The sequence below is a fragment of the Scyliorhinus torazame genome, chromosome 9 (genome assembly GCF_047496885.1).
Source record: "Scyliorhinus torazame isolate Kashiwa2021f chromosome 9, sScyTor2.1, whole genome shotgun sequence".
NCBI lineage: Eukaryota > Metazoa > Chordata > Chondrichthyes > Carcharhiniformes > Scyliorhinidae > Scyliorhinus > Scyliorhinus torazame.
The window spans coordinates 96,596,450-96,623,264 of NC_092715.1; the positions used below are offsets into that span (position 1 = coordinate 96,596,450).

General features: G+C 44.6%; 1 protein-coding gene across 13 annotated transcripts in view; it reads right to left on the bottom strand.

The window, feature by feature from the left end:
- arb2a (ARB2 cotranscriptional regulator A) overlaps positions 1-26,815 on the bottom strand; it is a 1,003,719-nt gene that overhangs the window by 566,903 nt on the left and 410,001 nt on the right. For all 13 annotated transcript variants that reach the window (XM_072516284.1, XM_072516280.1, XM_072516278.1 and 10 more), the window contains one exon: positions 11,624-11,842. In XM_072516284.1, the coding sequence (XP_072372385.1) occupies positions 11,624-11,842 (219 nt within the window). The remainder of the gene's footprint in view (positions 1-11,623; positions 11,843-26,815) is intronic.

Genomic DNA, 26,815 nt, shown 5'->3' on the forward strand with positions numbered 1-26,815 from the left:
CACCCCAGTAACCTCCAGGGCCCGCTCCTCGAAGGAGGAGAAGATTCTTAAGTCCGGCACCCCACTAGTCTGGGCCCTCTCCCGGTGTTTGTGGAAGAGCTTTTCCTGAAGGCATCCTTAGCCATATGCGTGGTTCAGAGTGTTGGGGGGGGAGGGGTTAACATAGGGTTATGAGTTCATGGAGAGATCGGGGAGGTGGCGTGGGTGTCTACTCACTCATGCTACCCAGTGGAGATTGTGGACCTTTTTTCGGCACTGGAGGTCAGTCCTCCTGGTCACACTCCCGGAGCTTACAGCCGCCGCCACCTCGTTCCAGATAGCACTGCCTGCCCTGTGGCTCACCCTCTGGGACCCTCAGGGCTACAGGACATCTCTCCTGGCCCCCAGTGCATCTAGTAGCCTCCCCAGGTCTGCATCCCCGAATCTTGGGGCCGGTCGCCTCGGTGCCATTGTTGCGGGTTGACAGGTTGGCTGAGCAAGTGCATCTTAAGTGGTGCTTGACCTTGTTAGCAAGGGGCTGGCGAGCGCAGTGCTGGTGAATTGGCTGGAAAGCCTTTACTTGTGGCGAGAAGCCAGTGGTGCCTTGTTACATGGTCCAATTAACTTTGAATAGCATATCCGGCCTCGCTGGACTGAGCACCCGGAATCTCGCGGCAATTCCCGCTCGCTACCACACTTCAAAATCTTTCCGGAGAATCGCACCCTAAGTGTCAAGTCTGATAAGAGTTGGGGAACTCGGCAGAAGAGCCGGCGGGAAACTCTCGCAAAACCCACCACAAATTAACTTCCGAAATGTTTCCGTTAAATTCCGCGCTTCATTATTCGGCCATTGGTTAAGCCCCAGTTTTCTTGGTTATAAAGCCATCAATGTATTTTTGTTTGTTTTTTCCTCCACTTAGCAAGCAGAAAATTAAGGAAATGGATTAGTGCTGAATTTCAGACTGAATTAGCTCGCACGCCTCTGTCTAACACACTGTACTAAGCCTATATTTATTTCTATTTGTTCATGGGAATCGGGCATCACTGGCAAGGCCAGCATTTGTTGGCCATCCCTAATTGCCCTTGTGCGAGTGATGGTGAGCTGTTTTTTGGAATCACTGCAATCCATGTGATGTAGGTACACCTGCAGTGCATTTAGGAAAGGAGCTCTAGGTTTTTGACCCAGCGACAGTAAAGTAAAGGGAATATAGAGCGGCCCAGTGGCACAGTTGGTAGCACTGCTGTCTCACAGCGCCAGGGACCCTCGTTCGATTCCAGCCTTGGCTGACTATCTGTGTGGAGATTTCACGTTCTTCCCGTGTCCAGTTTCCTCCCACAGTCCAAAGATGGGCCATAAGACCATAAGACATAGGAGCAGAATTAGGCCACTCGGCCCATCGAGTCTGCTCCGCCATTTAATCATGGCTGATATTTTCTCATCCCCATTCTCCTGCCTTCTCCCCATAACTCTTGATCCGCTTATTAATCAAGAACCTATCTATCTCTGTCTTAAAGACACTCAGTGATTTGGCATCCACAGTCTTCTGCGGCAAAGAATTCCACAGATTGACCACCCTCTGGCTGAAGAAATTCCTCCTCATTACTGTTTTAAAGGATCGGCCCTTTAGTCTGAGATGGTGTCCTCTGGTTCTAGTTTTTCCTACAAGTGGAAACATCCTCTCCGCGTCCACTCTATCCAGGCCTCGCAGTATCCTGTGAGTTTCAATAAGATCCCCTCTCATCCTTCTAAACTCCAACGAGTACAAACCCAGAGTCCTCAAACGTTCCTCATACGACAAGTTCCTCATTTCAGGGATCATTCTTGTGAACCTCCTTTGGACCCTTTCCAAGGCCAGCACATCCTTCCTTAGATACTGGGCCCAAAACTGCTCATAATACTCCAAATGGGGTCTGACCAGAGCCTTATACAGCCTCAGCAGTACATCCCTGGTCTTGTACTCTAGCACTCTTGACATGAATGCTAACATTGCATTTGCCTTCTTAACTGCCGACTGAACCTGCATATTAACCTCAAGAGAATTGTGGACAAGGACTCTCAAGTTCCTTTGTGCTTCTGATTTCCTAAGCATTTCCCCATTTAGAAAACAGTCTATGCCTAAATTCCTCCTTCCAAAGTGCATAACCTCACACTTTTCCACATTGTATTTAATTTGCCACTTCATTGCCCACTCTCCTCGCTTGTCCAAATCATTCTGCAGCCCCCTTGCTTCCTCAATACTTCCTGTCCCTCTACAGATCTTTGTATCATGTGGAAACTTAGCAACAGTGCCTTCAGTTCCTTCTTCCAGATCATTAATGTATAAAATATAAAAACTTTAATAAAAATTTTCAACAAAAGAAAATGAGTGCCGCTCGAATAACACTCGAGCAACTTGACAACATATAGGACTAAGCCACCTGCCTGATCGGCATATTGATCAATTTGCAGAGGTACAGGGATAGGGGGGGTGGGTGGGGGGGTGGGGGGGAGTGGGCCTGGGTAGAGTGCTCTTTTTGTTGGGTCATGCAGACTCAATGGGCCAAATGGCCTCATTCTGCATTGTAGGGATGATATGATTCCAAGTCAGAATGGTACGAGACTTGGAGTGCAACATAAGTGTCAGCTGCCCTTGTCCTTCAGAGTGGTAGAGGTACTGGGTTTTCGATGTGCAGTCGAAGGAAGCTTGATGAGTTCTTGCAGTGACCTTGGACAATATGCCGATCAGGCAGGTGGCTTAGTCCATAATGTCGTTGAGCTGCTCAAGTGTTATTGGAGCTGCACTCATTTTGTTTTGTTGAAAATTTTTATTAAAGTTTTTATATTTTATACACTGTACAGTCAGTAAAGATAGATGCAACGGTTACAATTTGCAAGTTGTTCTTTTTCGGTGTCTCCTCCCCCGCCTCCTTGCCTCTCCCTCTCTACTCCCTTCTTTCGCTGTTTCAGGATCCTTTCCTTGGCCCTTTACTTCACCGAAGGTAGTTGTCTGGTGTTTATATGTGGGCCGTGTCCGGTTTCTCCCTCCTCCCAATATCGCTTGGCCTCCCCTTCTTCTCCTCTCATCCAATCCTGTTGTCGGTCTGATTTTGAGGGTTCTCTTTCATGTGGCCTTGTGCTGGGCCCTCTGGTCTCTCTGTCGACCGCTTTCAGGCCTCCCCCTTGTTGCTTCCTCTGGTCCCCCCTCCCACACCTGCTGTACCCCCCTCTCACATTCCTGTCTGCTCCCTCTGGTCCCGTTGGCTCCTGTGCATCCCCTCTCCCCTGCTCTGTTGGTTGTTGGCTTCAAACAGGTCTTGGAGCAAGTTAGTGAATGGCCTCCATTTTATGTGGAAGCCCTACTCTGACTCTCGGGTGGTGCATTTATCTTCTCCAGATGTAGAAATTCCGATAGGTCTGCCAGCCAGTCTGTAGCTGTGGGTGGTGTAGTGATCTCTGTATGTAGCAATACATGATCAGACTATGTTAAGCAAGTACAGGCAACTGAACACTAGATGGCCACACTATCAGACCTATAAAAAGGTTTCCCCGCTCTTTCCGAGAGGCGAGTGTGTCAGGAGTGCAGAGAGTACAGAAGAGAGACAGCTAGAGAGAAGAAGTTATTATATATCAGTATATAGCATGATCTTTTTTAATAGTTTAATCTACAGTTATTTGTTTGTTTACTAGTTTAGTATTAAGTAAAAAGAACTCACAAGATTATTTTATATTACTCATTAAATTACTTTATCACTGGAAGACTACGTCTATATTTCAAAGATTCGGCTAGACAAAAAGAGTAATATATGTATTACAATATCGTAATATAACAGGTGGTGCTGCTGATCGCCAGCCGAGGAGGATTCTTTGGCGGGTGACTAGGGAAGCAGCTCCACCCTCATCCCCCAACCTTGGACATTGCTTCGAAGAACGCTGTCCAGTACCCGGGGATAGGCCCAGAACATCTGGGCATGGTTGGCCGGGCCTCCCTGGCACCATTCACATTAATCCTCCACCTCCAGGTGGAACCTGCTCACTCAGATTCTTGTCAGGTGTGCTCTGTGCATCACTTTTACCTGCATGAGTTTTAGCCTTGCAGAGGAGGTTGAGATGACAATGTTCAGTGCTTCGCTCCAGAGTCCCCACCCTATTTTTGTCCATAGCTCTTCTTCCCATTTTTTCCTTGTTTCATCCAGTGGTGTGTATCCTTTCTAAAAGGTCATCCTTACCGGTCCATACAGTTCCCCTTCCCCAAACGGTCCGCATCCAATAACTACTCTAACATTGTCTTTCTGGGGGTCCCTGGCTATGTAGTCGTCTCCTTGTGGAGAAGGTTTTTGACCAGCAGATGTTGGAGTTCATTCCCGATTGGTAGTACCAGTCTCTCCGTCAGTTCCTCTAAGGTCGCTAGTCTGTCTCCCGTGTAAAAGTCCCTAATCGTAAGTGCCCCCCGTCCTGTCTCCACACGTCTAGCATGGCCAGTGGAATCCTGTGTTTGCTGCAGATGGGGGCTAGGGTGCATACCTCAGTCAGACCAAAGTGTTTCCTCATCTGGTTCCAGCTTCCCAGGGTAGTTACAATCACTGGGCTTGTTGAGTATTTTTATAGCGGGGACGAGAGTGCTGTAGTGACGAGGGCTCGGAGGATGGTTCCCGTGCAGGAGGACTCCTCCATCCTCCATTCTATCTTTGGTTCCTTTACCCATCCCTTCACTCTCTTGGCCGTGGCTGCCCAGTGGTAGTCTTGCAAGTTTGAGAGGGCCAGACCTCCCATGCTTCTTCACCTCCTAGTACTGTTTTGGGGATCCTTGGACTTGGATCCTTGGATCCACGCACTCACGCACACACACAAATGCCATTAGAATTTTGTCTACATTTTGGGAAAAGGCCCTGGATATGTCGATTCGTAAAGATCTAAACAGAGAGAGGAACCTGGGTAGTACATTCATCTTGATCGTCTTCACCCTCTCTGCCAGGGAAAGCCAGAGTGCATCCCATCTCAGTTGGTCCTTTTTTACTTCTTCTGCCGGACGGGTCAGGTTGCACTGTGGATCTGTGTCCAATCATGGGCTATCTGGATTCCCAGGTAACGGAATTTGCTTTGGACTATTTTAAACGGTAGACATTCCAGATCTGCCCCTCCCCCTCTTGGGTTGGCCAGGAATACTTCGCTCTTGCCCAGGTTGAGTTCGTAGCCCGAGAAGGCTCCAAAATTTCCCAAGAGCTTCGTGATTTCATTCATGCCGTTTTGCGGGTCCAAGATGTGGAGAAGCAGATCACCTGTATAGAGCATGACTCTGTGCTCTCTACCTCCTCTTCGGATTCCCTTCCAGCCTCCCGCCTCTCGCAATGCAATCGCCAGTGGTTCGATTGCCGGGGCGAAAAGGAGTTTGGACAGCGGGCATCCCTGCATTGTGCCTCTGTGAAGCTGGAAACATTCAGAGCTAATGGTGTTGATCCGAATGCTTGCGTTGGGGGGCATTGTACAGGAGTTTCTGTCACTAGGCTAAACCTCAATGATTCAGTTGAAGGCCTTCTCAGCGTCCAGGGAGATGATCATCTCTGGTGTTCTCGCTCCCCAGTTGGGGTCAGTATCACATTCAGCAGCCGTCTGATGTTAGATATCTACCCTTAACAAAGTCTGTCTGGTCTTCTGCGACCACCTCTAGTACGTAGTTTTCTAGTCTCTTGGCCAGGACTTCTGCGAGTATTTTTGTGTCCACATTGAGCAGCGAGATGGGTATCAGCAATATGGTGGCCTGTGTTAGCGTTGGAGACCGGGTACCCCTCGCTAGTGAGTCTATGAACATCTCCCGCAGGTAGGGGGCGAGTGCAATCTGACCCGTCCCAGCACCTTCCTCGTCTGCATGGAGTTAATGTTCTCCGTGACCCCTCCCAGCCCTAGTGGTGCTTCCAGCTTCCTCCGATTGTTGTCCCCCATGATTGGCATATCCAGTCCATTGAGGAACCGTTTCATCCCCAAGTTCCCGTTGGGGGGCTCGGAGGTGTACAGTCCCCAGTAGAAGGCCTCGAATACTTTGTTAACCTTTTTTGTTTTGGCTACCAGTCTGCCTCTGCTGTCCTTTTCCTGCTTTCTAAGCTGGTGCACCATCTGGCATTAGCCTTGTCACCAGATTCATAAAAGGTCACCCATGCCTGGCTGAATTGGTACACTGCTTTCCCGGTGGGCAGCAGGTTAAAGTCCATTTGTAGTTTTTTCCTCTCCGCCAGAAGCTCTACGGTCGGGACTAGGAGTACCCTCTGTCGACCACCACTATGGAGCCGATCAGTTGCTGCCTAACCAGCCTCTCTTCCCTGCCTCTCCGAGCCTTGGAGGCAATAATTTCTCTCCTAATCACAGCCTTCAGTGTCTCCCAGAACATGGAAGGTGAGACTTCCCTGCCTATGGCCTGTGATGTTTTCTGGAGAAGACCTTGTCGGCCACGAGGGTCGTATCCAACCTCCATATGGGGCGAGGGGCATGGCTCATCTCCAACCTCACATCATGTAATGGCCGAGTATTCTGGTCTGACTATTTCTGGAAGCACCGATTTTCCCCACTACAAAGAAGTCGATGAGCGTGTAGACTTTGTACTGGTGAGAAAAATGGGAATTCATTCTCACCTGGGTGTATGAACCGCATGGGTCCAACTGGTCCATGAACGCCCGCAGTTCCTTAGGGTCACCCCTCCCCCCCTCAATGATCAATCGGTGCGGGTCTATGTCGGTGATTTCCGCCATGGTCTTCTTCATAAATTCCGTATCATTCCAGTTGAGCGCTTACATGTCCATCAGGACTACCAGCACATCGTCTAGATCACCGCTGAGAATGACGTTCCGTCCCCCTTGGTCCGTAACTGGCTTTGTCGCCGTGAACACCAACCTCTTTATCTAGGCCTCCAGGGCGACAATTCGGTCGCTCTGGTCCATCGAAGTCTTTTCGAGTTTCTGTATCATGTCCCTTGGTCTTCCAGTCTTCTTCATAATGCTGTCGAGCGCCATCTGCATGGCGACCAGCTCCTCTCGCGGGTGGCCGGGGACCTCTCACCTCGTGGGTCCATTGACCCACTTGCTCGCTGCTCCTGCCCTTTTCCGTAGTTTTTGGTTTCCCAGCAGTCTCTCGAGTTACTGCTTCCTGGCATTATTTTCCTCCCTGTTGTCTTTGTGGTTGAGGGGATGAAGGAGTCCGATTTTCCGGGCTAAATTCGGCCCAAAGAGCCTATTGTACTGTTTTCTGGAGGGGAGCCACATGATGTGCAAATGCTCAGCACAACCCCGTCACGGGAGGTCTTGGAGCTGCACTCATGCAGGCAAGTGGGAAGCATAATGTTACGACCACTGGACTGGTACATGGTCAATTGCAGCCCCACTTGACCCGGAGTCGCAACACAGTGAAATTAGATTTTATATTGATACCTGTGGCTTTGGTTGAGTTAAATTGACCATAATCACCAGGTTTGTAAAAATTAAACATAAGTAACCTTTTATTATTAACAGCAATTGTAATTAAATAGGCAAAAAATATCCAACTGGCTATTTACTGTCTGGTTCCCAACCTCTGCCTTTCTAACTGCCCCCACTTTCTACACACACACAGACAAACAACAGAGGGAAAAGGATGATTGAGAGGAAAAGAAAATATAATAAAATAAAAGGATAACGATCTTGGATTCAGATGGATATCTTCAGTTAGTTTCTTTGTCAAGGTTTAGCCTTCAGTTGGGTACTTTCTTTTCCTTTAGCTTGTAATGATCGTCACTGCAGACTCTTGCAGCTCCTTTTCCTTGGAGGATCGAGAAGCTTCTGGCATGGTTATCTACTTTTTCTGATAATACAGGATCATTTCAAGTTTACACCAAAGATGTTCCAGGCTCTCACTGGTTTTAGAACAATAAACCAGTTCTTTCAACAAGCGAGAACGAGAATGTTCCTCTCCTTCCAAGGTCTAAACATTTCTGCCAAGTTCTCTCAGAAAGCTTTGTGCAGGAACCAATCATTGACTTTGGTCAGGCAGAACACTGTACCTGCTCAACCCACAGGCCGGCAGCCAATCAATCAACCCGACTTCCACCAAAGCTGGTTCTAAGATTCACTCGGCGCCGATGAGTCTGACTTCTCCTTTCCAAAACAAGACCTGGGAACACAATGTCCTGACAAACAGGCTGTTTCAGCTTGAATCCTCTGCTTAAAGGTATATTCCGATTATAGGTCCACGGACCAAAAATAATAAAAGAAAAAAAATGGGAGCAAAGGAAATTAAAAGGAAAAACTCTTACATCATCAACATTGCTGACTAGTTTCTTGTATATGGTGGACAGGCTTCAGGGAGTCATGAGGCAAGTTACAGTCAGATTATTTATATGGCTGGTCCAGTTATGTTTCTGGCCAATGGTAACTCTCAGAATAATGAAGGTGGAGGCCTTAGTGATGGCAATACCATTGAACATCAAGATGATTAGATTCTCTCTTGGAGATAGTCATTGTCACGCAATATTGGCTTACTGTATTTATTTGAAATTTCTTTTCTCAAATGTTCATCAAAAATGTTTACCTGTGGCTCTAGTCATCATCACTGCTTTTCATTGAAGCCTACTTGTGACAATAAGCGATTATTATTCCAATGCTTCCAATGCTTCCAGTCAATGACTTTAGAGGATTAAGTCAGCGACAAAAAAAGAATGACCTCAGAAACATCCTTATGGGGTCGAGGTAATTTACAGATCATCATTGCTTCATTACAATATTGAAAGTAAAACATGGTTTCACAACGGAGTGAATCTCATGCCAAACAAAATGTCAAAGTTAACCAACTATGGTCTCCCCCCACTCTTTGATGTTCAACTCTCTTCTTTTTCTTGTTCGTCCTTCGAGATGCCCATGTTCAACATCTGGAGTATTTGGTAGGCTCCGTGCAGATCGGCCTCTGTGACTGCTGAGGCCGATCTGCACGGAGAAGGTTCTGCTGCAAATAGAACAGGGTAGTACAGACGATTGAGTTTTGGACTAATTGTTGGCTTAAGATTTCCTCCCCGTGCATTTTCTCTCTACCCCTAATTTTGAAGGAAGCCACACCATTATTTGTTTGATTGTGTCAGATGCAGCAATCCGGGGTGAGTTTCATCCAAGACTCAAGGTCAAAACTCCCAAGTGAAACCTTCCGTGTGGTGCTTCATTTGGACGCTATGAAGCACACTCCAGACCCAAGTCCTCCATAGAAAATTTGCTTTGGTTAGTGTCAAGCTTTCTTAACTCAGTTATGATTGTCTCATTATGGTGTGAATGCTTTGCATACCTGCTCATCTCAGTGTCTGGTATTTCATCCTGCCATCTGATCTCCAGAAATTACTGAAGGCAGTCAAGTGAGAGTGGTTGAGCGTTTCGACATGATGTTGGTAAACAGCAAATGTCTTGCATGTGTGGAGTAGAGAAGGCAAGACTATTGCTCTATAAGCTTTCAGTTTGATAGGCAGACTTGCTCCTGTTCATTCCCAGGCTGATGTACATAATTTGACGATTTGACAACTCTTGCCTGTGTCTTATGGTCAATATAAATCAGGTTGCAGCATTCTCGCAGTTGTACCGATCGTGGGATAAGCGCCCAACAGCCGCTTTTTGAATAAGGAAATGAAGTTGTGGGCAGACCTCCGGCCACAAGTGAGCAGGTCACGTGCCCTACATGTACACTTTTGGTGCCAAATCACGGATGAGAGCGTCTTCCATTTTCTAGCTGCTGGCAAGAAAGGCAAGAAGGCTGTGAAGCTGAATTATTTGCTTACAAGAGACACTTATAGGCAGTGTACCTACTGGCTAGGATCTCACAACTCAGTCTACTGGACAGAGCAGCTCAGGAGAATCCAGGACAGGACAAAGCATTGCAGCCTTAGCTCTGTACAGAGCTCCAGGGCCTTTGGTTAACAGCATACAAAGAAGAAACTTAATTCAGCAACAAAGCAGTATAAAAATGATTTCTTAAGGTATGGTTTTGTCAATTGTGACATTGCAAATAAAGATGCAAAACCCATGTGTGTTATATACAGGGAAGTACTGGCAAATGAGAGAAGTTTCTGATTTTGAAAGAGAAGTGGTGGGTGAAAAAACAGCTGATTAAAAATGAAAAGACTATGCTGCTGTACCTGACCTGTGACAGCACATTAAAAACACACCAAAAGCTCATGAGGCTTTCAGAATTCTGGAGTAGAATCTCCCAGCAGTATCCAGTGCTGAGTAAAACAAGCATTTTGTTGCTATTGCCCGTCACTACGACCTACATATGTGATGTTGGATTTTGAAGACTTTCTGGCTGAAGTCTGCACCTGATATGCGCATTGTCCTTTCCTCCTGTGAACCTGATTGGAGTGAGATGATGAGGGCCAAGCAGACTCTCCTTTCACATTAAATGTAAGCAAAGGTAACATGTGTCATGAAGGCCGGCCGGCATGGGTCACGAAAGTGGGTCCCAGGAAAAAAATGTTTGAAAAACACTGGTTTAAGCTATACTAAATTGCACTACTTCATTCTATTTTGATGACTCTAAACTTTAATTTAGTTGCGGTATTAACCCTTCAATTCAACTAAACATTCCTTTTACATAGAGAAACATAGAAAATAGGTTTGTGGTAGTTTTAAAAATATAAATACAAAATTAAATTTGTACAATTATCATACCTCATAATTACTTTTATCAAATAAACAATATTTCCTTGTTCCTAGGTACCCACTCTTTCTCTGAGCATGGCAATGTTGATTTCTAAGATCATGTTCTGAAATATATGAAATAACTGAATTGATATGTTGAATGTGTTTTAATGCAAGTAGCATATATAGCAACCATCGGTTTGGTATCAAGTTTTCAATCAACTTTTAAGATTGTGCAGAAATTTTCACAGGTGCAATGTGAACTCTGGATTCTAATAAGCACCTTTTGGTATTACCTCAACCTAGAAACAATGTATAATGGATTGTATAGATCGTAGGCACCAGCTAGTGTCAAAGTCTGAATAATATTGTCTCTGCCCCCTGCAGAAATGGAGAACTGTGGGCAGCACTGTTATAACGATCTCATGCTGTTAGCATTACAAAGTGTAAGGGTGCACTGAATAAGTGATGGGGTAGAGCAAGGAATAGCTCATTATATCACACCACTACTATTCTGCCATAAATATTTATTGAGATATTAATAATTTTCCATTTGTTGTGCTGTAGTTTCACTACTGAACTTCTTTTAGAATTGCTGCACAACAGGTTTCCTGACCTGTGCAAAACCATGCTTATGAAAGTGAGCTACACGATGTAATTTATTTCAATTACAACAACTTTCAATTACCAAGTAAATCTACTGTACAAATAACATTTCTTTTTCTGCATGTGTACAGAAAGACAAATCCTTCAACTGTGCATCAGGTTATTGCATATAGAATTTCGGAACCAATGTGATTGCAATGAATGAAATGTAAAGTTTAAAATGTATATATATTATATATATTGTAATATATTTTCAAGAGTTCATGTTAAACTTTAGACTAATAGTGAGAAATTGGATATTGAGCCAGTGATTTATCAAGCTGGCAATTGTTGTTATTGGAGCTTTGTACATAAACATTAATTAACTGGTCAACATAATCAGATTGCTACAGTAATTTACTATTACTGAAAAGTACCAGATACTAACCCGAATGGGAATGTGTTTTGTCTCTTTTTCTTTTTGAGGATTTCGGTATTTCTCATAAAAGTCACGCCGTTTGTTTGTCTCTTTCTGACAGTCATCCTTCTTCTCTTTCTTTTCTGCTGGCTCGTCTGTGTCATTTGGTGGTGGCTGCTCTTGTTTCTTTGATTTCTCCACTTCTACGTAGTTTTCATTGGTGTTTAGAACGATCACTCCATACCCCTCCTGTTTTAAAATGACACAAGGAAGAACAAGGTTACATTTTACAGAATTGAGCTCAGCGAGGGTTTTTAATCGTTTTGCCATCAGAAAAATGCAAAAAATAATCTGCGTATACGATGTTGACATTTACAGTTTTTATAAAATTATTTAATCCTTAAATATATAGTTCTTTCAGTTACAGAAGGACATTAATTTATAAACCATTAGATCAGGTCCTCAGGAAATCACAAAGTGCTTTATTATTAAACTTTTGATCTATCATCACTGCTGTCACTTTTAATATAATGTCCTATTCAGGAAAATAAATGTTATTTCTACAAATGTGACAAACAATTTGCACTCAGCAAGGTCACACGCATAACAAATGAACCAAAAGTATCAAAATCATCTTTTTTTTATGGTGTTGGTTGAAATATTGGTCAAGACACCAGGAAAATATATTAATAAAACCACTGAATCTTTTACATCCACCGGAGCAAGCAAACAGGGCCGTTGTTAACATCTCACCTGACTACTAATACTTGCTATTCTGTTTACATATTTTTTACATCAAAAGTGAATTCATGTAAATAGAAAAGCTGGAAATAACGCATCTAATTAGCCAATACAAAACAAATGTACATTCTGAACATGTCATGTCACCATTTTATATAAATAAATTACACTTTATTCAATTATTTTGGTGCAAAACCAGGTTTTGATGAGAAATCCAGGATTTGAAGTAAATGGAATGAAAAATCAGGCATTGTGTGTAATTGGTGGCTAATAAAATACTTGCTGCTTTCCTCCCCGAGCAAAGTTGAAAGTTACACCCAATACTTCAGTAGTGCAATCATCAAATTATCAAAGCAATACTAACAGTTTAAGATTCTCAATACAATAATGGCAGCGGCAGTAGGAATGCAAAAACTGTGACATGCAGCAACTTGGTCAACAGGTCAATTTTTCATTTTATCTGTAGATGTCCTAAAATGATTACACTTGGTCAAGCCAAGAATGACGTTTTTGTTCAAAGTATTGGGAAACACGCTCTAAAAGCAGTTGCCACTTACATAAACTCATGTGTCATACAGTCTTTTGGCTGAGATGTATTGGAAGTCCAACTAAATGACCAACAACAGCAAAGACAATACATCAATTTCAGATTTTGCTACGGTAAAGCAAGTTGGAGACATTGCAGTGTAAAATGGATTGGGGCAAACTTTTCACGTGCTCTATCAACCTGATGGACAAGTGCACTTTGTAAGGTTTGCGCTGTAACACGTCACACTAGAAAATCATTTTAATGATTACATTGTTTTTGTAATTAAAAAATGTATTTTTCATTGTAACCTAACTCTGCAATCAGAATTATTTAAGTCTGCCAAGATGGCAGTTTTAAATGTTCTCATTGGCTATTAAATGACATTCTGTGGTGACATACATTTATCCAGTCCTGCTTTACAATATTCAGCACTGAAAGTAAGTTTCCCAGATTTTATACAGTAACAAACATGCATTCCATAACAAAGCTGCAAAAGGTCACCTACAAGGAGGTAAAGAATCTCATGAACATGACAATTTTAAAGATATAACTGCTTTAACATTTATAATTTTAATTATACAGTTAATTAACAATTTGCAATCTACAATTTTATTTGTATTACTAATTAAAATACTATAAGCTGCATGCAATGATTTTAATTATCTTGGGTTCATTAATGCGGAAGCAGAAATCCCAAGCAAATAATTCAAAACTGTGCCCTCTTTTAATAAATCATGAGATGTACAGTTTTTCATATGGTAGTAACAATTTCATTTACCAGTGAGGCTTCATCTTTGAAAGCTCTCTTTATCCATGCACAGATAGAGAAGTGTTTTGAGAAAAAACAATTAGAAAGATTTCTTTTTTTTCATATCCAATTGACTAACAAACTTTATTTGCAAGATGAGCCTGCACTCACCCAGGGCCTAGTCCAACTTTTCATAATCTTGCAAGATGTCTTTCAGGATTCTGTTATACCCACCCCTCCCACCAAAGCAGAGTAAAAAGACTAAGTTGCAGTCTAGTGCACAGTCTGAAATGGCAGCTTTCAGTCCACTGCCCTTTGTATAAGCAAGCGGTCAGAAAGGTCACAACAGGCCATGAAGAAAATTATCTTGATACAAAGTGTTCTGCCATGGGTAAGTGCTCTTTTGTCAGCATGTCTCACATCCACCCACCCTGTGAGTAAATCTGAGTAGTTTTAATGTTATGTTCTGGAATGTAGCTAGCACATTCTATCATCCCCACACAACGGAAACACACAAGGATAATTTAACAGTGAATCTAATTCTAATTATCTACAATCATCCATCAGAAAGTTTTTGTTCCTTTACTAAATATCCATTGGCCTGCATAATTCAAATGTACATTGGGACAGTAACCATATTACATGCATATGGCTATTAAACAGAGTTACATGTCATTGGCAACATTATTTAAACCTGTGTTTGGCATTTAAAAATCTACCTGGCAGTCATGTAATCATTAGTTGCAGCTTCATGAAGTGATGAAATTCTACAACAGTTATATTTCACCCACTAAGAAGAGATGGGGGAGGAAGTTACAACAAAATAAATTTTGTTCCTCAGGGATCTCCTGGAGAACTAAAACCTTGATCGTTTAGCACCACTTCAAAATAGTGTTATATAAATTTTCAATTTATCGGGACAAACAACACCATGGGCCACTACCTGCACAGCCCGCATGGGTTTCTTCAATGAGGGAACCCAAAGGGCTTTCACAGGTATTAGCAGGTGGCACTGTCTTCCCCAAGGGGTTGATGTAGTCAACAGAGCACCATTACGGACAAATACTTAGCCTGAAGCACTAAAAAGGGTTTTCCTGTAGAAAATAGCACGATAAAATGATGAAGTAGGTGAAAACATTCTAAGACAAAAAAAACTGATAATCATCTGATCAGACTTCACCACCACAGAAGTGAAAATGACTACTCTTGATATTCATCTTTAATACCACAACCCTCTAACAATCTGAGTATACAATCTGAGATTGTAGATAATCTGAAGGTAGCACGGTAGCACAAGTGGTAGCGCTGTGGCTTCACAGCGCCAGAGTCCCTGGTTCAATTCCCCGCTGGGTCACTGTCTGTGCGGAGTCTGCACGTTCTCCCCGTGTCTGCGTGGGTTTCCTCCGGGTGCTCCAGTTTTGTCCCACAGTCCAAAGACGTGCAAATTAGGTAGATTGGCCATGATAAATTGCCCTTAGTGACCAAAAAGGTTAGGGGGGGTTATTGGGTTAGGGGATAGGGTGGAAGTGAGGGCTTAAGTGGGTCGGTGCAGACTCGGTGGGCCAAATGGCCTCCTTCTGCACTGTATGTTCTATGTTCTATATTTCGCCATTTGGTAGTACAGAACCTGAATATTGCTGAAAAAAAGAGATGCTACCGAAGCTTCTCGGCCCTGAAAAGTGCCCAGTCTATCCTAGATGGGTAAGGTATCTCAAATATTTGAGCCACAGATGGAGCTACCATTGCATGCTATCACTGTGCAGTAGCAACACTACTAACAAATGCTGCCACAGAGCCAAAAAGACATTCTGCTTATTACTCAAATGAGTAATGTGGTATATGAATTTCAGTGCCAATGTGATGCTGGGTATGTAGGCTGTATATCCCATACTAGCGGATCACATCAAACAGCACATTCCTTTGTCTGTTCGTGACAGGCAAAGTACTGACCATACCCACTCAGTCCATGCTTGCAAAACTCAAAAACTTTGTCAATCATTACATCTGATTCTGCAATTGGATAACGCTTGCTAAATTATCCTCTGCTAGTAATTACACTAACAACCAATTTAAGATCATCAGCCTGGCTCACAGCGCAGCTCACTTATGCATACTAGAAGCCACATCTATTCACACATGAGGCCCTGTTCATTCAGACCGAGGAAACATGTCCATGCATTGTGCCTTTTCCAACTGAACAAAAAAGGTTGGTGACAGCCAATCCCTGATTCATTCCCAATGGCAATGCCTTGACCCATCAGAGTCAACCTGCCTGGTTTGAATTTGAACAAAGCTTGGCAGTTAACAATTAACTGTTCACCCTCGGCTCCGAGGGACTGCCGAAGAGAAGGCTCTCTGCTGCATTCTCCATGGTAACAACTCTACCAATCGGAGTCCATGTAACTTCATTGCAGTGTTAATGTACGCCTACTTGTGACACTAATAAAGATTATATTATATTATACTCCGTGTTGTGTTATGCTTCTTCATGTAGCATAAGCTGCTTCCTTGATGTATACTCTGACAAAGAAAGGTTCAGACTTGGAGACAGGTTTAACACATTTATTGAACAATTAATAATTCTCCTACTTGAGTTCGACTCTCCTGCTAATCTTGCTATAGTAACTCAATCTAACTAACCAGTCTGCTCTAATCCATGTAGTGGGTGTGATGCTTCCTGATCTGCCCGTGTCTCTGAGTGTCGCCTATGGAAAGAGAAAGAGCATGTGTGCCCTGTCCTTTTATATGGGTAGCCCCCTTTTGGTAGTGTCACCTCTGGGTGTGTCTTGACTGCCCATTGGTCGTGTCCTATCTTACTGACCTATTGGTTGAATGTCTGTGTGTCATGATGTCACTGGTGCTCCCTCTAGTGTTTATTTAGTCCTAGTGTATGTACATTAACCCCTTGTGTATCTACAGTGATGCATATCACCACATCCCCCCTTTTTTCGTGTTACATATTTTCTGTACAGTGTTAAAGAAAATTGAACAAAATAGGTAGATAAGTGATGACATGTACAAATCATGAGGACAGTGATAATGATACAATACCAAATAATATGTAGGAGTCCAAAGTTCATGAATTAATATGGTTGAGTGGCTTTCTTGTTTTGTTGGTGAAGTGGTGATGTTGATGGTGGCATGTCCTTGTGAACGCCGTCAGTGTCCCTGTGCTTAAGGAACCAAGTAGTGGTCAAATGACTTTGTTGTCTGATTTGGACTCTTTTTTTCTTTCGATGCTTGTGGTAGCGATGTATGTAATCTGCGTCGTCCTGCCATGGTATGGCTGTACTCTTGCCAGTGTTAGGAGCTGTACCGTTACATTGTCCTACATTTGCAGAATTGTACCATGTCGTACCAGTCGTTGTTCCAGTGTTGTTGGTTTTGTCATGCTTGTTGTTGACGTTGGTGCCTTTGGTACGCTTCTTGTTGTTGCCTTTGTTGTTGTTTTCGTAGGTTTTGTTGTTGTGTTTGTCACGCTCAATGACCACACCGAGTGGAGAATTTGAGTCCTTCACAAAGTTACTTGTGTCAGTGGCCTTTGTGGCATCTGCTGTTTCCTTGAGCGTGCCGTCTCTGATTCCTCGACGCTCGCCGTCTGGAGTCATGTCCGGTTCACTAGAATCATCTTTGGCTTGTCGATTCTCCCTGTCTGGAGCCCTTTCTGGTTCACCTGTGTCAGCTGAGGTTTCTTGATGCTCCCCGTCCGGAGTCATTTCAGGTGCACTTGTGTCAGCTGAGGTTTCGTGATGCTCCCCGTCCGGAGTCAAAACGTTCAGGAATGCATTGGCTTGTGGAGAGGCTCGAGCGGATGAGGTTTGAATTAACGTGGTGTCACTGGAGTTACCAATAGTCTCACTGTGATTGTCGAGTGCCTCTGTACACACTAGCTGAGGTCTGTCACGTTGCACATCTGGTATGGGAAGTGGGATACCGTCGTCACTTGTCACACAGACAGTGGGAAGACCTTCTGTGTCTTCTTGTCGGTTAATTGAGCTGGGTAGACTGTCAGTGTCTTCTTCTGGTGGCTCAAATAATCTGGGTGGACTGTCATAGTCGCTTTGTTGTTCAGGTGAGCGTGGTAAACTGTCATAGTCTTCTTGATGTTCACTTGAGCGTGGTAGACTGTCATCGTCTGCTGCTGGTTGCTCAGATGAGGTTGCTAGACCTTCATGGTCTTGTTCATGCAAGGACTGCGCTCTGGAGTCTTGCCTTGCTTCCATTGTGGAGTCTGTCAACGAGCTCGCCGTGGAGGCTTGTATCGCTCTCTCCGTGGAGTCTGGCATCGTTCCCTGTGTGGCGTCATGCAGTGGTCTCGCTGTGGCGTCTTTCTGTGTTCTCTGTGTGGAGACGTGCAGTGGTCTCGTTGTGAAGTCTGTCATCGCTTTCTGTGCGGAGTCGGGGACACTTCGTGGTGCGTGGACCACTCTCTGTGTGGAGTCGGGGACTCTTCGTGGTGCGTGGACCACTCTCTGTGTGGAGTCGGGGACTCTTCGTGGTGCGTGGACCACTCTGTGTGGAGTCGAGGACTCTTCGTAGTGTGTGGACCACTCTCTGTGCGGCAGCAGGCCGCTCTCTGTGGGCTTGTACCGCTCTCTGTCTCTTGGGGTCAGGCCGCAGCATAATCCTGCACTCACGAGTCGGGATCTCATATATGCTGGGCTGAAGATCCTCAAATCCGAAGAACTCGTCCATATCTGTGTCAGATTCTTCACTGTACAACACATCGCATTGCGGTTCGGATTTGGTACTGGGGTCGTCATCTCCAAAGATGAAATCATCATCCGAGTCGTAGTCTTCAAGGACCATATCATCACTTTTTGTGTCGGAGCTGTCATTGTGCTCGCGATGTTCAAAGAAGTAGTCAATGTCTGAGTCGTAGTCGTCAAGGACTAAATCATTACTTTGAGCGGTGCTATCTGCTTGTTGCAGGGTTCTGCGGAGATTACTTTCAACTACTGGTTGAAGTTCAGGCATTGTGCTGTTGTTCCAGGTGAAGGAATTGTGTTTTCCGGCTCAAATTTTAAAAAAAACTGTTTTGGGACGTTTCCCCTTTGAGTGGGCGTGGTCCGGGGCCTCTGATGTCATGACGCTTGTGACGTAGAGCCTAGGAATGGATCGCGCATGCACAAATCGCTTTTCCTTTACTTTGCGCTCTTTGCGCAACTGCGCATCTCCTTTCCCAAGATGGTTGCCAATCAAAACTGCCATTTTCTGCATTTGCAGGCCGACCTTCTCCTCGTGGTAAGTATTGGCGCCTCTTTTACCGTTCGCTCTTGTGTGTTCCTTGCAGTATTCTTGAAACTTGTCCAGGACTGTCTGTACGTCTCTCTTTTCTTGCCCTTTGGAGTACTTGAAGGTCTCGAAGATTTCTGCTGCTCTTGCACCGGCAGTGGTGAGCAGCTTTATTTTCTCTGCATCGGCCACGCCATCTAGGTCGGCCGCTATCAGGTAGATCTCGAATCTCTGCCTGAACGCACACCAGTTTGCACTGAGATTGCCGTGGTACCTGAGCTGCTGTGGAACCGAAATCTCGAACTTCTTCCCTGGGTGCTGTTGCTGGTAGTCACGGCTTTGTTGAGTTGAACTACAGGGATTCAACAGGTCACTAACTGGTACCATGTTGTGTTATGCTTCTTCATGTAGCATAAGCTGCTTCCTTGATGTATACTCTGACAAAGGAAGGTTCAGACGTGGAGATTGGTTCAACACATTTATTGAACAGTTAACAATTCTCCTACTTGAGTTCAATTCTTCTGCTAATCTTGCTACAGTAACTCAATCTAACTAACCAGTCTGCTCTAAGCCATGCGGTGGGTGTGAAGCTTCCTGATCTGCCCGTGTGTCTCTGAGTGTCGCCTATGGAAAGAGAAAGAGCATGTGTGCCCTGTCCTTTTATATGGGTAGCCCCCTTGTGGTAGTGTCACCTCTGGGTGTGTCTTGACTGCCCATTGGTTGTGTCCTATCTTACTGACCTATTGGTTGAATGTCTGTGTGTCATGATGTCTCTGGTGCTTCCTCTAGTTTTATTTAGTCCTAGTGTATCTACATTAACCCCTTGTGTATCTACAGTGATGCATATCACCACAATCCGCACTCTCTTTTTTTTTTTTTAATTCATTTTTTACAGGATGTGGGCTTCGCTGGTTGGGCCAGCATTTGTTGCCCATCCCCAATTGTCCTTGAAAAGGTGGTGGTGAGCTGCCTTCTTGAAATGTTGCAGCCCATGTGGCGTAGGTACATCCACTGTGCAATGAGGGAGTGTGTTGCCCTTGATCTTCTAGCTGATAGTGGCCATGTGTTTGGAAGATGCTGCCTAAGGACCCTGGGTAAGTTCCTGCAGGCATCTTCTACATAGTATACACTGCTGCTACTGTACGTCGGTGGCGGAGGGAGTGAATGCTTGTGGAAGTGGTTCCAATCAAGCGCGCTGCTTCTTCCTGGATGGTGTTGAGCTTCTTGATTATTTTGGGATTCATCCAGGCAAGTGGGGAGTATTCCATCACACTCCTGACTTGTGTCTTGTAGGTAGTGGACAGGCTTTGGAATGTGTTAGGAGGTGATTTACTCACCACAGGATTCCTAGCCTCTGACCTGCTCTTGTAGCCACAGTATTTATATGGCTAGTCCAGTTCAGCTTGTGGTCAATGGTAACCCCCCAAATGTTACTTGCGACTGGTCAGCCCAAGCCTGGATAATGTCCAGGTCTTGCTGCATTGGCACATGGACTGCTTCAGTGTCTAAGGAGTCGCAAATGATTCTGAACATTGTGACATCATCAGCGAACATCCCCATATCTGACCTTATGTTGGAAGGAAGGTCATAGAATCTATAGTGCAGAAGGAGGCCATTCAGCCCATTGAGTTTGCACCAGCACTTGGAAAGAGCACCCTCCACCCTATTCCCGTAACCCCATCTAACCTTTTTTGGACACTGAGGACAATTCAGCATGACCAATCCACCTAACCTGTACATCTTTGGACTGTGGGAGGAAAGCGGAGCAACCGGAGGAAACCCATGCAGACACAGAGAGAACGTGCAGACTCTGCATAGACAGCGACCCAAGCCGGGAATCGAACCTGGGATCCTGGAGCTGTGAAGCAACTGTGCTAACCATTGTGCTACTGTGCTGCACAGGTCATTGATGAAGAAACTGAAGATGATTGGGCCTAGGACACTACCCTGAGGAACTCCTGCAGTGATGTCTCGGGACTGAGATGACTGACTTCCAACCACCACAATCATCTACCTTTGTGCTCGGTACGACTCCAACCAGTGGAGAGTTTTTCCCACGTTTCCCATTGACACCAATTTTGCTTGGGCTCCTTGATGCCACACTCAATCAAATGCTGCCTTGGTCAAGAGCAGTCACCTCACCTCTGGAGTTCAGCTCTTTTGTCCATGTTTAAACTAAGGCTGTAATGAGCTCAGGAGCTGAGTGACCTTGGCGGAATCCAAACATAGCACCAGTGAGCAGGTTATTGCTAAGTAAGTGCCGCTAGATAGCACTCTTGATGACCCCTTCCATCACTTTACTGATGATTGAGAGTAGAGTATGCAGTATAAATTTCCTTTACCAGATTATCTTGTGAGCTGTACTCAGGAGTGCAAGACAAAAATATTTTTTCAGCAATGATCTGGTTATTATTCATACAATTCATATACCTTGCATAAAAGAGTTCTAGCACATTATGTTATACGTGTTTTAGGGTCCCTCCATGGTTTTTCACTTGGATGTGGTGGAGAGGCTTGTGTGCTCTGAGTGATGCCATTGGGAGCCCTTGGTCCTCGTAATGCCACCCAAGGCCAGGGTACCAGACAAAGTGCAGTCACAAAGTCCTCAATGGCAGAAAAGGCAAAGGAAGAGTGTACATCGCACAACTGAGAAGATTGAAAAAGGCTGTTGAGGCAAGGTGGCGCTGGTCATCGTGGTTTGACTCGTCACCAAATTCTAACCACCAACCTATTAAGATTGTGCATCAATGATGGTGCCCCAAGGTCCCCACACAGTCAAACAAAGTCATGTTTCGGCTTCACCAGGGTCCATTTGCTAAATTCCGTGGCGATGGAGAATTGGCAACAGGGGCATGGCTGGAACCTGGGAGTCCCTCAATCAATAGTCAAGAGTTGGCACACAGGGGACATGTATGAAGATCGTTGGACACTTCTATTATGACAGAGGTGTCTTTTGGGCAGCTGCTCTGCTCACCCCAAACAGAGTGGGACCAAAGGTGTCCCACTTTCTCCTGGCTGGGGAACCACACCCTGCACAATGAGCATTGTAGTGACCAAAGAAAGAAAACCTTACCTTTTGCAACTTGGAATGTTAGAATACTCATGATAATCTCATGAGTGACCACCTGGAAGGAAGAACTGCAATTGTATAACGTGAACTATCAAGAAAGTCTCCAAATTGACACAGGTCACCCTCAGTGAGATCCACCTTCCTGGGGAGGAGCAGATGAAGCAACAGGCAGGGAGATACATTTTTTACTGGAAAGGCAAGGGGAAGCTGACAACAACCCTCATCCAAGTAGCTGGTTTTGTCATCTGGAATGGAATCTTGGATGCACTACCAAAACTCTCCAATTAATGATGACACTTCACCCACAGCTCAGCGGTAACATGCTTATACCCTAACCCTTGACTCTGATGAAGAAGTTAAGAAAAAGTTCTATTCCACCCTAAGTGAAGAAAACATTATCCTATTGGGAAACTTTAATGCCAGGGTTAGCCATAACTCTGATGTCTGGAAAGGAACTATTGAGAACAACGGGGTGGGAAAGGACAATGTAAATGGTGTTCTGACAAAGTATGCTCAGCATGACCTCTTCTGACAGAAGGACAAATATAAGTCCACATGGGGGCATCCTAGATCAAAATACTGGCACCTCCTGGATTATGTTATTGTTCTGTTAGAGGAAATGAATAGATTTAGTAAAAGTTAGAGTAAGAGCACAAGGTAGTCAAATGCTTATACCCCAGTGATCCTTACATACTCTTAAAGACCAGAGATCAGCAAGAACCCTTCAGCAAGGCCTTGGTTGTTTACTGTTGGAAGGACATGAATTGTGTCAAGCATTCCAGGTTTCTAGCTAGGAGGAGAAACCAGTCCCGGGTGAACGGTTTAATAATAAGCCTATATATAGACAAGATTGAAACTTAAACAATGTTCTGTGTATGTGATTATAAGAGTGGACAAATAATAATAATCTTTATTGTCACAAGTAGGCTTACATTAACACTGCAATGAAGGTATTGTGAAAAGCCCCTAGTTGCCACATTCTGGCACCTGTTCGGGTACACAGAGGGAGAATTCAGAATGTCCAAATTACCTAACAGCACATCTTTCAGGACTTGTGGGAGGAAATCGGAGTACCCGGAGGAAACCCAAGCAGACACAGGGAGAATGTGCAGACTCCGCACAAACAGTGACCCAAGCCGGGAATCAAACCTGGATCTTGGCGCTGTGAAGCCATAGTGCTAACCTACCATGGAAATCTGTGACTTGGTGTGAATACTGTATTAGAGGGGAGTACTGTATTGGAGGAGAGTGCCAAATTAGAAGAGAGTGCCGTATTAGAGGTCTCTTGAAGCTTGAATAAAAGATCATACCCTGTACTCAAGTCTCCTGTGGTAAGTTCGTAGGAGTCCACCACAACAGTTGCGCGACAAAGATCTAATTGTTGCCTGGTGATTCATGCGGAGATCTGATGCCTGCTAAAAAGATCACTGACCCGTTCAATCGGTGATGAACATTCAGCGAGCTCCAAGACATCGCAAGACCTAAAAGTCCAGGAAGGAGATCAATGATTCAGCCCTGATGCAGCCTGACTGAAGGGTGAAATTCCAAGTGCACCCCATAATCAGTCAAGAAAATCTACACACAGCCAACTTAATTTCAGAACAGTGAGATCAAATAAAGTCACCTGTACTAGACTCGCGTGCCATTGGGCTCCAGCATCGTCATCAACAGAACTAGTTAAAAAAAAGTGCTGAAATATGTGGTCGCCTGAAACATAATTGAGCCACCTGCATTGCCTGGCAGAACAACTCAAGGTTGCAAATCAAAAAGGCAACATTCCAACTGATCAATGCTAACACGGAAAGGTAAAAGACATGTAATGGGAAAAGAAAACCCAAGAGATCCAACAATATTCTAACCATCATGACAATGCAAAGCTTTTTTGAAGCCACCATGCAGGGTCATCTGTAGACCAAGGTCAAATGGACAAACAACCCTTCACTCACAGGATGGTGTTTCTATTCTTAAGGATGACAATACCATCCATCAATGTTGGAAAGAATATTTTTGCCAACTCCTCAACGATGAATCCACAGTTGCCGCTGATACTCTCCAGGTTATCCCCCAGTGCTCTGTGGTAGAATCCTTGGAGAAATGCGACATTCAATTTAATGGATGAAGAAATGGAAAATCTGCAGCCTTAATAGTATTCAAAGGTATGCTCACATCAAGACTCTATACACGCATCCTATGGACTTGAGGGAAAATAACTCTTCCCCGATTTCAGGAATGCTATGATTGTAGCTATCTTCAAGGGAGAAAAATCATTCTTTGGTATTTCCCTCTTGTCCAGAGCAAGGAAAATCCTGGCATACATATGTGCCTGAATCACCTATTTCTTGCGACTGAGGGAATCTTCCCAGAGACACATGTGGGCTTTACACCTCTACCATGCTTTTTGTTGCCACACAATCCAAGAAAAATATTGAAAACAGTACCAGGAACTCTGCATCAATTGACGTGCCCAAAGCATGTGATCCAGTAATTGCGAGGCTCTGTGCATAGTGCACCAAAGGTTTGTCTTACCAAGAAACTTCATCACAATCTTGCAATGGCTTTATGATGATATGACTGCAACTGTCTTGAATGGGAGGTCGAAATCTGGACCGGGATCAAGCAAGGCTGCGTGATAACCGTCATGCTTTTTTCCTGACAGTGGTTATTCACCTCATCAAAGATCAACAGTCTCTGTTAAATACCATCTGGATGGAAATTCTTTAACCTCAGTCACTCCGTGTCAAAACGAATCTTACGATCATGGACATACATGATCTCCAGTTTGCTGATGACTGCAGTGCCGTTGCCCACTAGGCATCACATTTGCAAGCAACTCTGTCCCTTTAAGTCTGCATTGAAGAGACTCGGCCTGTCCTTTAATGTTGCCAAAATAAAACTCATATCAAATCTACATCTGGTTAGCCAAACATTCCACCTCCCAGATAGGTTGAAGGGAGGACTCTGGAATGTACTGAGTACATCCCACACATTGGCAGCCACCTTTCACAAAAGACATTGATGAGGACATCCAACAATGGATAGCAGGGTGGTTAGCACTGCTGCCTCAAAGCACCAGGGACCCAGGGTCAATTCTGGCCTTGGGTGACTGTCTGCGTTTGCACGTTCTCCCCGTGTCTAGGTGGGTTTTCTCCGGGTGCTCTGGTTTCCTCCCACAGTCCAAAGATCTGCAGGTTAGGTGGATTGGCAATGCTAAATTGCCCCTTAGTATCCAGGTTAAGTGGGGCTATGAGGGCGGATGTTTGAGGGCAAATCAACATCTGACATGTGGGAGGCTTTCAAGTGTCAGTTGAAAGGAATACAGGACAGGCATGTTCCTGTGAGGAAGAAAGATAAATACGGCAATTTTCGGGAACCTTGGATGACGAGTGATATTGTAGGCCTCGTCAAAAAGAAAAAGGAGGCATTTGTCAGGGCTAAAAGGCTGGGAACAGACGAAGCCTGTGTGGCATATAAGGAAAGTAGGAAGGAACTTAAGCAAGGAGTCAGGAGGGCTAGAAGGGGTCATGAAAAGTCATTGGCATATAGGGTTAAGGAAAATCCCAAGGCTTTTTACACGTACATAAAAAGCAAGAGGGTAGCCAGGGAAAGGGTTGGCCCACTGAAGGATAGGCAAGGGAATCTATGTGTGGAGCCAGAGGAAATGGGCGAGGTACTAAATGAATACTTTGCATCAGTATTCACCAAAGAGAAGGAATTGGTAGATGTTGAGTCTGGAGAAGGGGGTGTAGATAGCCTGGGTCACATTGTGATCCAAAAAGACGAGGTGTTGGGTGTCTTAAAAAATATTAAGGTAGATAAGTCCCCAGGGCCGGATGGGATCTACCCCAGAATACTGAAGGAGGCTGGAGAGGAAATTGCTGAGGCCTTGACAGAAATCTTTGGATCCTCGCTGTCTTCAGGGGATGTCCCGGAGGACTGGAGAATAGCCAATGTTGTTCCTCTGTTTAAGAAGGGTAGCAAGGATAATCCCGGGAACTACAGGCCGGTGAGCCTTACTTCAGTGGTAGGGAAATTACTGGAGAGAATTCTTCGAGACAGGATCTACTCCCATTTGGAAGCAAATGGACGTATTAGTGAGAGGCAGCACGGTTTTGTGAAGGGGAGGTCGTGTCTCACTAACTTGATAGAGTTTTTCGAGGAGGTCACTAAGATGATTGATGCAGGTAGGGCAGTAGATGTTGTCTATATGGACTTCAGTAAGGCCTTTGACAAGGTCCCTCATGGTAGACTAGTACAAAAGGTGAAGTCACACGGGATCAGGGGTGAACTGGCAAGGTGGATACTGAACTGGCTAGGCCATAGAAGGCAGAGGGTAGCAAAGGAGGGATGCTTTTCTAATTGGAGGGCTGTGACCAGTGGTGTTCCACAGGGATCAGTGCTGGGACCTTTGCTCTTTGTAGTATATATAAATGATTTGGAGGAAAATGTAACTGGCCTGATTAGTAAGTTTGCAGACGACACAAAGGTTGGTGGAATTGCGGATAGCGATGAGGACTGTCTGAGGATACAGCAGGATTTAGATTGTCTGGAGACTTGGGCGGAGAGATGGCAGATGGAGTTTAATCCGGACAAATGTGAGGTAATGCATTTTGGAAGGGCTAATGCAGGTAGGGAATATACAGTGAATGGTAGAACCCTCAAGAGTATTGAAAGTCAAAGAGATCTAGGAGTACAGGTCCACAGGTCATTGAAAGGGGCAACACAGGTGGAGAAGGTAGTCAAGAAGGCATACGGCATGCTTGCCTTCATTGGCCGGGGCATTGAGTATAAGAATTGGCAAGTCATGTTGCAGCTGTATAGAACCTTAGTTAGGCCACACTTGGAGTATAGTGTTCAATTCTGGTCGCCACACTACCAGAAGGATGTGGAGGCTTTAGAGAG